The sequence below is a fragment of the Sturnira hondurensis genome, unplaced genomic scaffold (genome assembly GCF_014824575.4).
Source record: "Sturnira hondurensis isolate 20B ecotype Veracruz unplaced genomic scaffold, ASM1482457v3 Scaffold0015509, whole genome shotgun sequence".
NCBI classification, from domain to species: domain Eukaryota; kingdom Metazoa; phylum Chordata; class Mammalia; order Chiroptera; family Phyllostomidae; genus Sturnira; species Sturnira hondurensis.
Window position 1 is genome coordinate 12462652 of NW_028088140.1, and position 15884 is coordinate 12478535.

At 35.7% G+C, this 15884-nt stretch overlaps 1 protein-coding gene across 1 annotated transcript in view; it reads right to left on the minus strand.

Annotated features, from left to right (window-relative positions):
- ERC1 (ELKS/RAB6-interacting/CAST family member 1) overlaps positions 1–15884 on the minus strand; it is a 549219-nt gene that overhangs the window by 260304 nt on the left and 273031 nt on the right. Inside the window, exon 15 of the mRNA XM_037064795.1 lies at positions 8890–9021. Within this exon, the coding sequence (XP_036920690.1) occupies positions 8890–9021 (132 nt within the window). The remainder of the gene's footprint in view (positions 1–8889; positions 9022–15884) is intronic.

Below are 15884 nucleotides of genomic sequence, written 5' to 3' on the forward strand. Positions count from 1 at the left end.
TTAGTAAGAGGCTAGTTACAGAGCCACTGAAAGCGTAGTTTGCAGAAATACAGAGAGTAGACAGGTACCCTCTCTAGCTATGTGCAGTTGATACTAACTAGAAGAAGCCTGCATATTGTGAAGGGCTAGCATGAAGTTAAAGCCAACATATGTTATTGCCCAATTTCATATAATTTTTTGGCTCAGATCTAAATCTATATATACAACTGCCTATATCATGTCTTCATGAGAAAGAGGACAACAGCATGTCAAATTTACTACATATGAAGCCGAATCCTTAACTTAAACTCCTTCTCCTTCAGTTAGTCCCCCAGTTCCATAAAAACACTACCATCCACTTAGGTCAAGTCAGCCTTACACAACTCTTTCCCTTATCTTCCACATGCAACCCATCAGCAATTCCTGTTGAATTTGTCTCTAAATCAATCCTTCCATCTCCACTGCCAACACCCTACTGTGCTCTGAGTAACACAGTATCTTCCTAACAAGTTCTCCCTATTCTACCTTTGCTCTCCCACTATTCTTCATACAGCTGCCAAAATAATCTTTTAAAAACATAAAATGGATTTTTATTGCTCCTCTTAAAATAATTTAAAGGCTAACCATTGTGATTAACATAAAACCTAAAATCATTAAAATGACCATCCCATATAATCTATGTTCTGCCTACCTCTACAGTTTCATGTCAAACCATCTGCTCTCTCACTCATTCCTTTACTCACTCGTCTACCAACAGTAGTCTCCACGAACTTGGGTTTTTTGGGGTTCCCTTGGGTACACCATGACCTTTAGGTATCCGCACATATGGTTCCCCTAGTGGCTAAAGTAAACTCTTTGCCATTCCTAATCTAACTAGTTCCTATACGCTTTTCACATCCCAGTGTAAATATCAATGTCTTAGCAACACCTCTCTAGACCATTCATTCTAAATAAGGTCCCCTTGGTACACTCTTTTATAAAACACTATACTTTTTTTTGCATGTGTCACAGTTTTAAAGAATATGTTCATATCTGTGATCACCTGATTAATCTCCCTAACATATAAACACCATAAGAAAAGGGATAGTATTTATTTCAGTCACTAAAGTATTCAGTTCTCACACATAGTGAGCTCTCAATAAACAAACTAAATAAATAATTGAGGAATATAGTAAACTGAATAAATGATTACTCTGAAGGGATTAACCTCAATGTTGGGATGACATATTCTCATGATGGGCAAATATCTCCTCCTCACTTCCTAACCACCTTACTCCTTTTTTCCTACATTAATCCTATCACTCATAACCCTGTCACTTAAGTGATTAGTATTATATGAATAGGCAACAAACAGAACACACAATTATGACATCTCTTGAAAGTGACTTAAATCCTTTATTAACCTAGTCTTTCACCATTATTTCTTAAAGAGAAAATTACTTTTGACAAACATGTTTTAGACCACAGATGTTTTTCTAAAAACAAAAATTAAAAATGGGCCAACTAATCAGAAAGTGCTTGTACTTGTATATTGCAGTGCAACTCTATAAGGCCCATAAGAAAAACTGAACAGCAGCTGTTAGGTCTGTGTGTACATATGTATGAATCTATCCGTCTGACACACTACAGAAGTCAGCTGTTTGATACAGGAGTAACTACTAGCCAGCTTCAGCTGTTTAAATTTAAGCAAAATTAAGTAAATGTAAAAACTCAGTTTGTCAGGTTCTCTGACCATGTTTTAAGCACTTCACAGAAACATGTGGCCAGGGCTATCATATTGGATAGAAGACACATTATACATTTCCACTGTCTCAAAGTTTAACTGGCCAGTGCTGCTATAAAGACTACAGAGGTTTTAAGTAACCACTAAGCACTAGCAAAGAAAAATGTACATTCATGGAATTAACTTGTTGTCAAAAGGAAAACAGTATTTTCAGTCTGGAATTCAAATTCTTTAATAGAGAGTGGTGTTTAGACACCACACCCAAGCTATGGGAGTGCACACTGCTACTGAAATAATCACAGTTAGATCTAAGTTTCAGCACACAGGAAACATGTGTGCACACACATCTGTGTGGTTAAGAGAAAAAAGTCGTGAATATTCAAACAGATCTTTCCAATTCATATGTAAGATCATCAGGATCAAATACTTAAAATTTTTAATCCTAAAGTTTCTGTGTCTTCTTACTTCTAGGAATAAGGTCTAATAGAAATTTTGTTTTAAATAGTGCTAAAAAAAGTGTTTTTTCTCTCTCTCCTTCCCTTCCTACTTTCTTTCCTAAAGGAAACATAGACTACATGACTTTGTAAAACAAAAATATCTTGAGGATTGAATTTCACAGCACACATTTCTAACAATTTATTAAAGCTACCCAAACTACTTTTTATGAAGAAAACAAAATGAACAGGCTAAAATTCTACAATGACCTAAGACAGACTCACAGAAAACAAATAACCAGGTGACAAGAACAATGCCCTCTAACCAACCTATCAGTTGGCTGTAGCATTCCAGGTTGATGCAGATACTACAAATTCAAGGGGAGAGAACAAGGATTTCCTCCAGTCATAAGGATCAAAACGTACTATACATAATTTCAAGGTATTTTTAACAAGATGTACAATGACAACAGGGCAGGGGGAGTATTTAATGTGGAAAGTGGGGATGGGTAAGGCAGGAGAGAGTAATGGGGGAAAATGAGGACAATTGTAATTGAACATCAATAAAAAACTATTTTTAAAAATGAATTATCATAAACAAAGCAACAAACAACAAATGTTGAAGGGGTTGTGGAGAAAGGGAACCCTGGTGCACTGCTGGTGGGAATGCAGACTGGTACAGCCACTATGAAAAAACACTATGGATTTCCTCAGAAAACTAAAAAGTGAATCTGCCTTTTGACCCAGCAATTCCACTGCTAGGATTATATCCTAAGAACCCTGAAACACCAATCCAAAAGAACCTATGCACCCCAATGTTCATAGCAGCACAATTTACAATAGCCAAGTGCTAGAAACAACCTAGGTGTCCATCAGTAAATGAATGGATCAAAAATCTATGGGTACATTTACATAATGGAATTCTACACAGCAGAAAGAAAGGAGTTCCTACCCTTTGCAACAGCATGGATGGAACTGGAGAGCATTATGCTGAGTGAAATAAGCCAGGCAATGAAAGACAAATACCATGTGATCTCAACTTTAACAGGAATCTAATCAACAAAACAAACAAGCAAGCAAAATATAACCAAAGACACTGAAATAGAGAACAGACTGACAGTGACAAGAGGGGAGAGAGGACGGAATTCCAGGGGAGAAGGGTGAAGGGTTTGCAGGAACAATTATAAAGACACATGGACAAGAACAGGGGGGTGTGGGGGATGGAAACAGGAGGGAGGTGGGGAGGGCTGAGGTGGAGGGAAAGGGCAGAAAACTGTACTTGAACAACAATAAAATAAATTGACAACACCAAAAAAAAGAGAAGTGAAATTGTTTTTAAAAATAAGGAATCATTCATTTTTTTTAAAAGAGAACTTGTCCAATTAAATATAAATACTATGGTGACTTGATATCCATTATTATATATTTAAAAACTCTAAGAACAAACTATCCATGGCCAGTTGGCTCAGCTAGTTGGAGTGTCCTCCTGTATATCAGAGAGGCTGCTGGTTTGGTTTCCAGTCAGGGCAAATATGAGAGGCAACTGATCAATGTTTCTCTCACACTGATGTTTCAATCTCTGTCTCCGTTTCTTTCTCTCTCCCTTCCTCTCTCTAAAAAACAATAAAAACATATCCTCGAGTGAGGATTAACACAAAAGAATTTATGGAAATTCTTTTGGAAAAAGGAAATTTATGAGTGTTAATAACTATTCTTTAATTAATAAAGAATAGTTTTATTCTTTAATGATTAAGTCTTACATTTTCCTTTTTCTCTTTGACTTGTGTTTCCCTTTATCCCAGTTATTGTCCCAGAGGGTTCTTTTCCTCCCAGAGGAATACAGAAATTAGGATTCCAGAGACATGTGCCTATGGTAAGTGAGGGAGGGATGCGTGACTATGAAAGGAGAATGATAAAGGAGAATCTGGACATCATAGGTGTCTTCTTAGGCAATCACTTTGAGGGAGAAGTATGTTTAGAAGCTGTGGAGCTGAGCGCACATACCTGTGGGAAAATGTGCATTTCTAGGTGTGTGTGTAACTCAGTCTGGACTTCTGGCCTGTAATACTCTAATAAACGCATCAGATCTTTGCTTTCACTATAAGCCCTGTTGAATCCATTTTCCAACCAGCAGCCAGAATCATCTTTTAAAACCACAAATGAGAGGAGTCATACCCTTTTTAACAGCTTTCAATACTCTAAGAAACACCAACTTCTTGCCATCCCTTATATAAGGCCCTGATACCTTGCATTGTTTCTGCCCATCACTCATGCATTGGGTGTTCTCACACATGCCCAAGTTGTTCCCAACTTCCTGCAGTCACAAGTGCTGGCTCCTCCCCATTCTCCACAGGGCAGTCATCCTTCAGGACTCAGGCCAACTGTTACTTTCTCAGAGGATCCTCTCTGAGTACTCAATTGAAAATATTCTAACTTTGCCAACCTCTACCAAATTACTGTCTGTTACAGAAAACCTGTTCTTATCATTACTAGCACTTTGTGATGACTTGTAATTAAATGTGATTTGTCAGGTTAGTATCTGTGTCCCTCCAAGGACTGTAAACTAACTTAGAGGAGAGAACAGCTGCTTTGTTCTTCATGATATATTACCCTGGACAACCACAACGCCACTGGATACTCAATAAAGATCTGCTTAAGGAATGAATCGGCAAGCAAACTCATGAATAAACATGAGAACAAACTGTTCTCTGCCTAAAATGCTACAATAGTTCTCCATTGCCTTAAATATAAACCAAAATTCCAGAGTACAGCAGGTCCTCGAGTAATGCTGTTTCATTCAATGTCATTTCATTATAACACTGATAAGATGCCGTAGGAACTTAACTCTCATTATATTAATTAGCCTAAGGTAAAATTGGTTTCATTATATGTTATTTCACTTAAAGTCACAGAATCTATCGATGACATTAAGTGAGGACTTACCTTGTAAGATAAGACTAAACGTGCTTCAGCATGATCTGATTGCACATACTCCCCTCTCCCTTCCTCCAACCCTCACTCACTCCCATGGATCTTGCTATTCATATCTGTCCTGAAATGTAGCTTGAATCACTATTTAAAGCTCCCTGGATGCCTCCAGCTTTTACCTATGCTGGTCCCTTTACATGTAATACACTGAATATCCTTCACCTCTTCTTTGCCTAACTCTTTCCTTTTAAGACTAACCTCATGCATTAGCCATCTCTTCCAGGAAGCTTACTGGCCTCTCCAACCTAGATTAGGTTGCCCTTCCTTCTGTCCTCAAAGCTCTCTGTTCAGATCACTACCATGGTCCTTATCAAACTGAACCATAATTAAAGTTTCATTCTTCAGTCTTTCCTAATAAACTATGAACTTTTTGAGGAAGAGGCCGTATCTATTGCCTTTTTATTTCCAGTGCTTAGTGTAGCAAGGTATTCAATAAATATTTATAGAAAAGGTAACATAAGTAAAAGTATCATTATTTTATTTTGAGCATTACTGCCACTTAATTAAAAATGAGGGAAAGAAAACTTATAAATAGTCAGATTAGTACAGGATTATGTTTATAAAAGCAAAGGATTAATTGCCCACTATGGGAATAGCTAAAAGTAAGAAGGTACAGGGGAAGACTGGGGAGTGAAACTATAATTCCATTACCACACATCATCATTAGTGCTGCTTCAGCAGGGGTAACTTCTACTGGAAAAGTACTTGGGTATCATGGTGATAACTGCTGTGTAAGTGACTAGGGAGATTTGCAGCCAGTAGGGAATAAAGATTTTTATTCTTAATAAAGCTTTAAGAATAAAAAAATGAGGCATTTGGTAGCAGTCACTGTGTGGACTGAACTCCACTGTTTCTGTGTCTAGCTCCGCTTCCAATGCAACCACATCTGACAAACCAGATTAAGAAATTTGATTAAGTCAAAATGAAGATAGAAACACAGAAGAAAAAGCCACTGCCTTCGAAGAAAACAACTGAGTAGGAAGAGTAAGCAGGCAAATCATACTGAGGTGCATGTCACCATCATTCACCATACCTTCCAAAAGCACTGCCTTATTTTATTTTACTTCTTTTGGCTATTTAACTGTAAGGTGAAGACATGTTGGATCAAATTTAGATGACTGTGTTGCCCATTTTCACAGCACAGATTTGAGACCTACTGACAGTGAAGGGAAACACTTACATGTTAAAGGAAGCTGAGTGGGATGACAGTGAAATCTAGAGTAAAATCCAAGCTGGTCCAAGATGTCCTGTAGGCTGCAAAATGCAGTTTAATCTAGAGTGATATTTCTTTTCTTTAAATAATTTTATTATTGGAATACAAATTTTTAAATGTGCAAACAAAGTTTCAAAACCTGAATAAAAAAGATGTACTTCTTAAAACATGCTCATTAATCTACTATCATCTAGCAAATCATCAGCAAAATCTTATGATATTGTTTTCTTTTTAAAAAGATTTATTTATTTTTAGAGTGAGGGGAAGGGGAGTGATAAAGAGAGGGAGAGAATCATCAATGTGTGGTTGCCTCTCTCATGCCCCTACCTGGCCTGGAATCCAGGCATGTGCCCTGACTGGGAATCAAAGCAGTGACCGTTTGGTTAGCAGGCTGGTGCTCAATCCACTGAGCCACACCAGCTGGGACACCTTATGATCTTCTAGATCAAGGATTTACACATAACATATAAGCCAAATAATGTCAAAATAGCAATTTGAAGAAAATGAGTATAACTACTAAAATGAGCTTCTAAAATAAAAATCAAAACTCACATGGAAATGTTAATTGTATTGAAAGGCTGCATTTTACTCAAAATATTCAAAAACATTCTTTACTATAAAAATAAATCCAAGTTAAGGATATTGCTCCCTTACCTCCAGGTAATTCTAAGAATAGTAACAGAGAAGAAATTTTACTCTATATACATTTTAAGAAAATGGACTCTCGCATTTAACAAAATACAACACCTGTCAAAACTTAGAGAGAAGTTTCGAAATGAGAAAATCATGTGGAGAGGAACCCTGGGGTTTCCTCCTAGGATTGTTCCCTTTTATCTCTCCACTGGCCTACACAGTTTAGAAGACATCTTCCTTCACTGAATCATTAGTACCAACTTCAAATTTGGGGCATGGGCTCACTACAAAGCAGCATATATGAGGAACAAAGAAACTCTAAGAGGATCCTATAAAGAATGCAGGAAAGGCATCAAGAAAGTTTTCCTCTGAGAGTTTTTCCCTGCTCAAACTTTAAAAGGTTCTGTACTTTATTTTAATGTACCACACCAATGCAAGATGTTAATAACAGGGAAAACTGATATGGAGAAAGGAGTGTATATAGGAACTCTGTATTTTTTGCTCACATTTTATATAAATTAAAACTGGTAAAATTATAACCAGTTTTAAATTATAACCAGTAGTAGTAGTTGATGGTCCATAATGACATGATCTATTATTAATTGCCAAAATTTCTACAGGTTATCTGATATGTGAGACTTATAACTAAGTAATGATTCCCAAAGCAGAAAGAAATCTTTACAGCAAGAAAAAAATGGGTTTCATTTTGAAAATTAAGGAAGTGTGTAAAAAAGGTAAAATCAAGCTAAAAGAAGATCCCTCCTCACTCTGAAACAATAGCTACCACCATGTCATCTCTGAAGCACTCCACTACCCAACCTCTACTCCACTGTATGTTAGCGAATATTCAAAAAGAAAGTAGACTGAGGCCGGGCACTGAAAGACAGTCATTCTGTGAAAAGATCGATTTTCCTTCAGCTTTGCTACTAACAGTCTGTCTTTCTTTCTATTCTCAACACTATAAAAACTACATCCTTATACCTAGCAGAGCATGAAGAGTTCTCTGTGGGACCTACTCCAATATATCTGCTTTGAAATGTACCCTTCTTCCTTGCTATACCTTAACTCACAAAGGTACTAGTGGTCTGATTAGGGAGGTTTCCCCCAAAATTCATGTTACTCTCTCACTGAACTCTTTTTTACCTGTTTAATATTTATATTCCTCCAACAAAGAAAGGGAAAAGAAATAATCACTGAAAAATTAATTGTCATGAGTCTCTGTATGAGGCAGGCTCAAAGCCTCCAATCACACTCTCATAATGGAACTTGAGATTATAGTCTTTACTGGTAAAACTGTTTCTCCCAATCACATCTCCCATCTCTAATTATCCTTCCTAATAAAAAGTTAAAAACAAGAATATGAGCACCTAAAACGATGTAGAAAAATATAAAGAAAACAGCCAAAGAACTCTTTAATAAGACACTTCAAAAGATATGCTGATCTGGGACTCTCAGGCATCACCATATCTATGGTCTTTCATACTTGTTAATAAGCTTCACTTGTGGTAACTTTAACTGCTCTTTTGAACAAGCCAGGGTATAAAATAAATAAACTATTGGCTATTTAAAATTCACATCTTTAACTCAGAAATGTTTGTGTTTTATCATTCAAATTAAAAGCAGGGTTCTGCCCATTCTTGTAACAGACAGACAAGTTCCATTTCATCTCATCAGATATATAAGCATATACAACAATATATCTGAAATCAGTCCCAAATTATTAATGCAGAGACTTCTGCAGTAACACAAATCACTTCTTATGTAGTTGCACTTCAATTCTTATTAAGTTTAAGTACTTAGACTTGATGAGTATTTTTGGAACCCGTTAAACATATGTATAGTTTCCCTAGACTACACTGCTGGGGTTTTACCTTTCGTTTAACCAGCTGCATTGCCAGTAACTGTATAAAATCGCAGACCTGTTTTTCAGCATTGGTCCTGGCTGATTCCTCTTGTGCTAGCACCATTTCTCGCTCTGCAGTTATCTGTACACTCTCTCTTAGTGCTTCTTCCAGCTCTTCAATTCTGTCATCCTTCTTACGGAGACTGTCCTGGAAAATGATGGAAGACTCAGTGAAGTAGATTAATTAGTTAACCCAAGGAGAGCCTATTTTTCAACAAGTGTTATTTGCTTATTAAATGTTCTTCCCTTCAGAAGTAAATGTAGGCAGAAAAAATACCATCAGAGAGGAAAAAATGTAAGAACAGAAGAAAGACATAAAGGAGGTTGAGTAAATACATTATTAAGAGCAAAAGGTCAAGTTATTAAGCAAGAGAAACATGTGACGGACTTTTCTTCATAACATAGTGAATAAAATTGTTTGTGCCAGGCAGCAAAGGTAGCAAAGGCTATTTAGAGACACAAAGCTATTGTTGAATGACTCTCTAAACTGGCTTAAAAGCAAGCTCTGATGAAGCCTAACTAATAAGACTCAATGCCAAAGCATTCTTTTTTTCTGAAAAGTTAAGCCTAGATGAAAAGTTAAGTAAACAGCATGACCTTTCAGATTATATTCTTCATATAGACAATCACTGGCAAACTAATTTAGAAAAAGAGAAATGAAAAAGGAGTTTTTCCTAATGAATTCAAGAAAGTAAAGTTTTCTCTTAATCTTATATGAGAAAACTGAAAGAAAAAAATTGATATAAATGACTGGTCAGGCTAAGGATAGGCAATTTAGTTAGCCAACCAAAACTCACTGACTGATACTTAAGTTTAAAAAGTAAACTCTGGAGAGGTAAATACGGATTTCTATCAGAAACACAAGCAAAATTTTACAGGACTTTAAAAGATCATGTAAGATAAGAAATCTTAGAATAAGAAGGGTAAATTAAGCAGTTTTCAGGTAGAATGAAAAACTTAATTCATGAGGTTATTATAAGCATTTCCTCTTTAGATTCTTATAGAAGCAGAAGATTAAGAATAAAGTGTTAGATTACCTTAACATGTGAATCAGAAGAACAAGATTTGCTAAACCACACTCAAACTTTCAGAATGCTCATATCAGCAAGATATCAAAGGAGTTTGTGTTTTATCTATGCAATTCTCATTTAATTATACTGTAGTTCACTTTTCTAAGTACAAAGTATAAGAAAGTCCTTTTTGAAATCCAGAACTTGAAATCTGTCTGATTTTGAAATGTCAGATTCTTCTTTTTACTTTGAAGGAATTGCATCTATATTTAATGTTCCCTAATAAAAAGCTGATAATTCTTTTGCTCTAATTTGTCTCAATTTAAAATGATATTTTGAAAAAAATATTCACATTTCAGAGATATATGTTATATTCATTTTTTTAAAGTTTTCATTCTTCTCGGACATGATGTCATAAAATATTCTGACTTAGTCCCATAAGTAAGGTTCTGCTTTATGCAGAGAAGTTCAGATGTATCAGAAAATACTCTATGTTGAAATCTCAATGCTTCCAGTTTGCTTGCCATGGACCACGGAACACAGTGAGGGTTTCTATAATGATGCCAAACAGACAGACACGAAGTAATGCCAGTAAAAACTAAGTCCAAAGTAGTTTCTACTGATTCAGAGAAAATGAAATAAAACGGAAGAATCGTGGGGAAAGAGATGAATGCAATGTTATCAGCTCATTCGGTCCTCTCAATTCCTCTCATAAATAATATATTTGTACAACAGTAACATGGGATTCTGAATTACAGTTGCTATATGCAAAAAGCTCATTAATGTTTCCTATTACCAACTTGTGAATAACTCAATATTATGTGTTTGTTCAGTCTATTATATCCCTCACTCTTAAACCGACTTTTGAAGATCTCCTGAGAAGATTCTGTTATCCTAACCTGAAAAAGTTATTCCAAGCAAGAGTGGTTACTAAGTGAACCTTGAGTCGAAGTCCTGCTCAGCTAAAGCTAACCCAGTTATTCCCAATAAATTCCCAGGAACCAATTTCAAGCAAATGGGTTTACTTGCACTGCTCCATGGGCCAAAAAAAAAAAAAAAAAATCCCTTGTGACTTCATTTTTTTTAGAGAGAGGATGATTAGTAATTTGTCATAATGCAGATGATTAGTGTAGGTTTTCATACTGAAAGTTTCCGCAATACCAGTGTTAAAATCAGTCTACCAAATGAGCTCAGTTAGCAAAGCCATTTACTTAAGAAATGTTTTCTGGACTTAATGGCAGAGCCTGGTTCAAAATCTTTCTCTACAATAAAGATGAAGAACAAAGAACAAGTAAAATCACAAATAAAATGAAGAGGACTATTAAATAATATTTATGATATTACAAGTTGCATAACAACATCTCAATGTACAACTATATATGGAATCATCTGCTAAGGAAACTGTATTAAATCAGGGCAGTAACAAGAGAATGAGGATTACATATACCCTCCTCACTGTTATCAACAAAGTCCATGACTATTTAAGCCATTTAAGGAATAAAATTTGGCTCAAGTTTTATTTTCAGAATCTTAGTAGATATCTACTAAGGTAAACCAAGTAAGTTTCCTTTGTATTAAACTACACCTTGAATCTACTTCACTTCATAAAATATTGAGCCAATGACAGAAATCAACAAAACCTTTAGTTCTACAAATACTGGAATCCTAAACACACTGCTAGGTCATATTTATAATTATTCTTTCTTGTCCTCACTCTTTCATGAAGATTAAGTATATTTTGCTGGATTTAGATAACATATACTCTACTTTTTTTGTTGTTGTTGTTTAGGATACTAGAGGAAAGAAAAGATCTTAAAAAGTCTTAGAAAGACCAAAATGGATCATTCATAAAGAATAAAAATTTGGAAGGCACTGGAATTTTTAAGGGCAACATAGAAAGTTACAGGACATTTGAAGTAATGGGACATTACTCTTCAAAAAGGACATTCTCTTCAAAACTCAGGGAGAAAAATGAGTTCTGATCCAGAATTTTATATCCAAATTATCAATCAAGTGTGAGGATATAATGCAAAGTCTAAAAACATGTATACCATATTACAAACTTGGAAAGCTATTAGAGATGTGTGCTATCACACTAGAGAGCTAACCTAGAAAGAGGGAGACGTGGGAACCGGGAAAAGGGGCCTGCTATGAGTGAGGGTGAAGTGACTCCTGAGGGTGCCAATAAGTCTAGAGGAAAAGTAAAGCTTAGAGCAGAGAACAGAAACTCAAGGAAAGATGTTTCCAAGGGAAAAAAAAGTGGATGTACAGATTACTTGGGTTAATTAATAAGGGACAATGTGTTTTACAGCAGTAACAATGTCAGGAGGAATGTTACAGTATGAGAAAGGAAATTATAAATAAACCAGTGATATGTATACCAGTAACAAAAAACCCAAAGCAATTATTACCACCAGGAAAAACTAAAAGTACAATAAAAGAAATAGAATCATGATGTATCATGTGACTTACACACAGTTACATAAAACTTGATATTACTATATCACAAATATGGAAAGAGAGAAATGCATGTGGTGGTTTGTGTAAAAAAGCTAATCCCTCATAATTCATAATAAGAAGCTATGAGAAGTCAAATAAGAAAAATAATAAAACAACAATATAAAAATGTGACTTGGAAATGTGGCAGTAAACAGCAGAAGAAAATAAAACATGATGGAAAGGGTGTCTTAAGAGAGCAGGAATCAAAGTAAGATAGGAATGAGGCAGGGACTACATAAAATGGGTAGTATTACTTCACTTTGTACATGATATAAATATAATACTGTTCTGAAAAAATGAAAATCAGATTTAAAAATATGTTAAAACACTGCAAATAAATTAATGAGAATATAAAGAACTTCTAGAAACAGTTATGTATGTGGTGACTATTTCAGATACTGATACTCTAAACACATTGGTTACTTACTGTGAAAAGAGAAAAGTACACTGGGTAAATACATCTCAAGAAAGCTATAAGCAAAAAAAAAAAAGGTTTAAAAGAAAAAAACATATGAATTGTGGTCCAGTTTTTTTATTCAAAATTTCAAATTGTGCCACTAATTTGCATGAGTCAAAATTATAAGAAATTCCTTCCCAGTCATTAGGTAACTATGGGATACTCCAAATAATATTTTGTAAAAGGACAATACATTGCAGATTCTTATTTTGAAGATTCTGAAGATACCCAAGGTTTAAGTATCCCAACAGAAGATGCTTGAGACACAGGATCAAGCCCCTTTTGAAATTGTTTCCTGTCCCCTTTTCTTTGCAAATAGTTCAAAATCCCCCCCCTTTTTTTAACTCATACCTACAAAAATAGTAGTGAGTACATTTTAGTGACAGAGTTTTACATGAATTTCTAGTGACAAAATTGTTCATCTATGCTACTCCTCTACTTAATGGTGTATTTTGGATTGAAGGAAAAGAAAAATCTCTAATCTGCTCAATGTCTGAGTAAAAAATGGCAGTTATCACCAACTTCTCTGAATATGTGTGAGCCAAGAAAATGTCAGTTGGCAAGTATTGGACTTCAGAAATTGTGAGAGACAACAGATTTGATTTACTTCTGCACTCAGGTCCAGGCTTGAGGAAGTAAAGGGATGTGCTGAAACCCCTGGGAAGTGCTCCTACACCAGGTATAGCCTAAAGGTTCTGAATTAGTGCTGTACAGTCTCAACTATACTTTTTCTTTCAGAAAGTCCATATTCAGCATTCTTCAAGTTAATGAAGTAGTCATGCCATTATGAGTCAGTAAATCTGGAGAAATCTATACAGAACCTCTGATAACCCTAATCTCTTCTATCACTAGAGTATTCTACAGGTTTGAAAGCCCGGAGGCATTCAGAAAACAGAAGATGACTTATTGGAAACAAATGCATATACCGATCAAAGCTAAGGTATGACACACACCACTTAAGTTTGAGAAAATCATTCCCATTGTTTATATGCATTATTGATTGCTGCTAACTTGAAATATGGTCTTTTAAACTTCAGCTAAATTATTTGTGTTGTTGAACATGATGGTCACTAGCCACATTAGGGTAAGGGTCATCAAGAAACATGTATAAAGGACCTATGGGCAAAGCTGAAGATGGGTAGGACTGAGGGTGGGAGATGAGTGGAGCAGGGGAAAGTGGTGGTGGGAAAGTAGGAACTACTATACTTGAACAACAATAAAAAATGCAAAAAAATAAATAAAATATTTTAGGTACTAAATAGCAAAGAAAAAAACAAATTGAGGTGTGCATAAAATACATACTAAATCCTGAAGACTTAGTATCAATAAAAAAGAATGTAAAATATTTCATTAAATCTTCACATTAATTATACATCAAAATGGTACTATTTTAGATATACTGTATTAAAAATACATTATTAATGTCATCTGTTTCCCTTTAGGTTTTTTAATGAAGCTATTAGAAAATTCAAAATTATGTATGTGCTGACATCATATTTCTATTGGACAGTGCGGCTATAGCAAGAATAGTTTTTACATATGAAATGTATCCATAAAAGGCTATACAGCATATCATGTTTTACATAAATTCATAACTTTTCTCAGCTCACAGCCTTCTGGCACGCAAACATAAGTTACACAGGTGAGAATCCTGATGGAAAAAACTGCCAAAAGCTCTAACAATTCTCAGCATTGAACATCACTGTGGTGATAACATTAATAAAACAAATTCAAAAGCACTTACTCTTCTGCCAACAGAGAAAACCAAAATGTGGATTTAAAGGAGAAAAATATTCAGGCATATGGCAAATTACTTTAATACTTAGCACATAAAGTGCCTGTATTAGTTGTTTATTATTATATAACATGTTACCTCAAAACTTAGCAGCTTAAAACAACAGCGAATATTTTTTATCTCACAGTTTCTGTGGGTTAGGACCTCAAAGGCAGCTTAGCCAAACAGTTTCAGTTCTAGCATCTCTCAGGGGGTTAGAGTCAGGATGTCAGCCAGAATGATTGGCAAGTTGGTGATAACTCTTGGCAAGGAGCCTCTGTTCCTCTCTACAGGGCTGCTTGAGTATCATTATGACATGTCGCCTGGCTTTCCTCAGAGCAAGTGATCCGAAAGAGCAAGACAGAAGCATCAATATCTTTTACGGTCTAGCCTAGGAAGTCAAATACCATCACTTCTGACATTTTCTATTGTTCACATAGACTAATCCTGACACTATGTGCGAGAGGACTGCACAAGGGATGAATACCAGGAGGCAAAGACGATTTGGGGCCATCTTCGGAGATGGTTATCAAAGTACCCAAGTGGGTAGATGGTTATCTACCCACTGGAGTGGACAGTGTAACTCCAGTACAGTGACACTGGATTACCAATGAAGCAATGAAAACTGAAAACTGTGATTATCAAAACTGCTTTTGCAAGAAAACAATCTGTTAGGATAACAGGGCCTTTACTACAAAGAAACAGCTTTTGTCCCCAGATTATAATACAATGGAACCCAATGACGCTACATTATGATGGAAAGCAAACACACATAAAATGTAAACTGCAGATATTAAGGAGACTTTGCAGAAGTGAAGTATGGACCAGCATATCACTGAACATGCATTCATCAAAATTTGTGTTCTCCCTAAAACACCCGTCAAAAAGAACCTATGCACCCCAATGTTCACAGCAGCACAATTTACAATAGCCAAGAGCTGGAAGCCACCTAGGTGCCCGTCAGTAAATGAGCGGGTCAAAAAATTATGGTACATATACACAATGGAATTCTATGCAGCAGAAAGAAGGAAGAAGCTCCTACCCTTTGCAACAGCATGGATGGAACTGGAAAGCATTATGCTGAGTGAAATAAGCCAGGTGTTGAAGGACAAATACCATATGATCTCACCTTTAACAGGTAGCTAGCAACAAAACAAACAAGCAAGCAAAATAAAAACAAAGACACTGAAATAGAGAACAGGGGGACAGTGACCAAAGGGGAGGGAATTTCAGGGGAAAAAGGGGAAGGCTTTACAGAAACTAGTATAAAG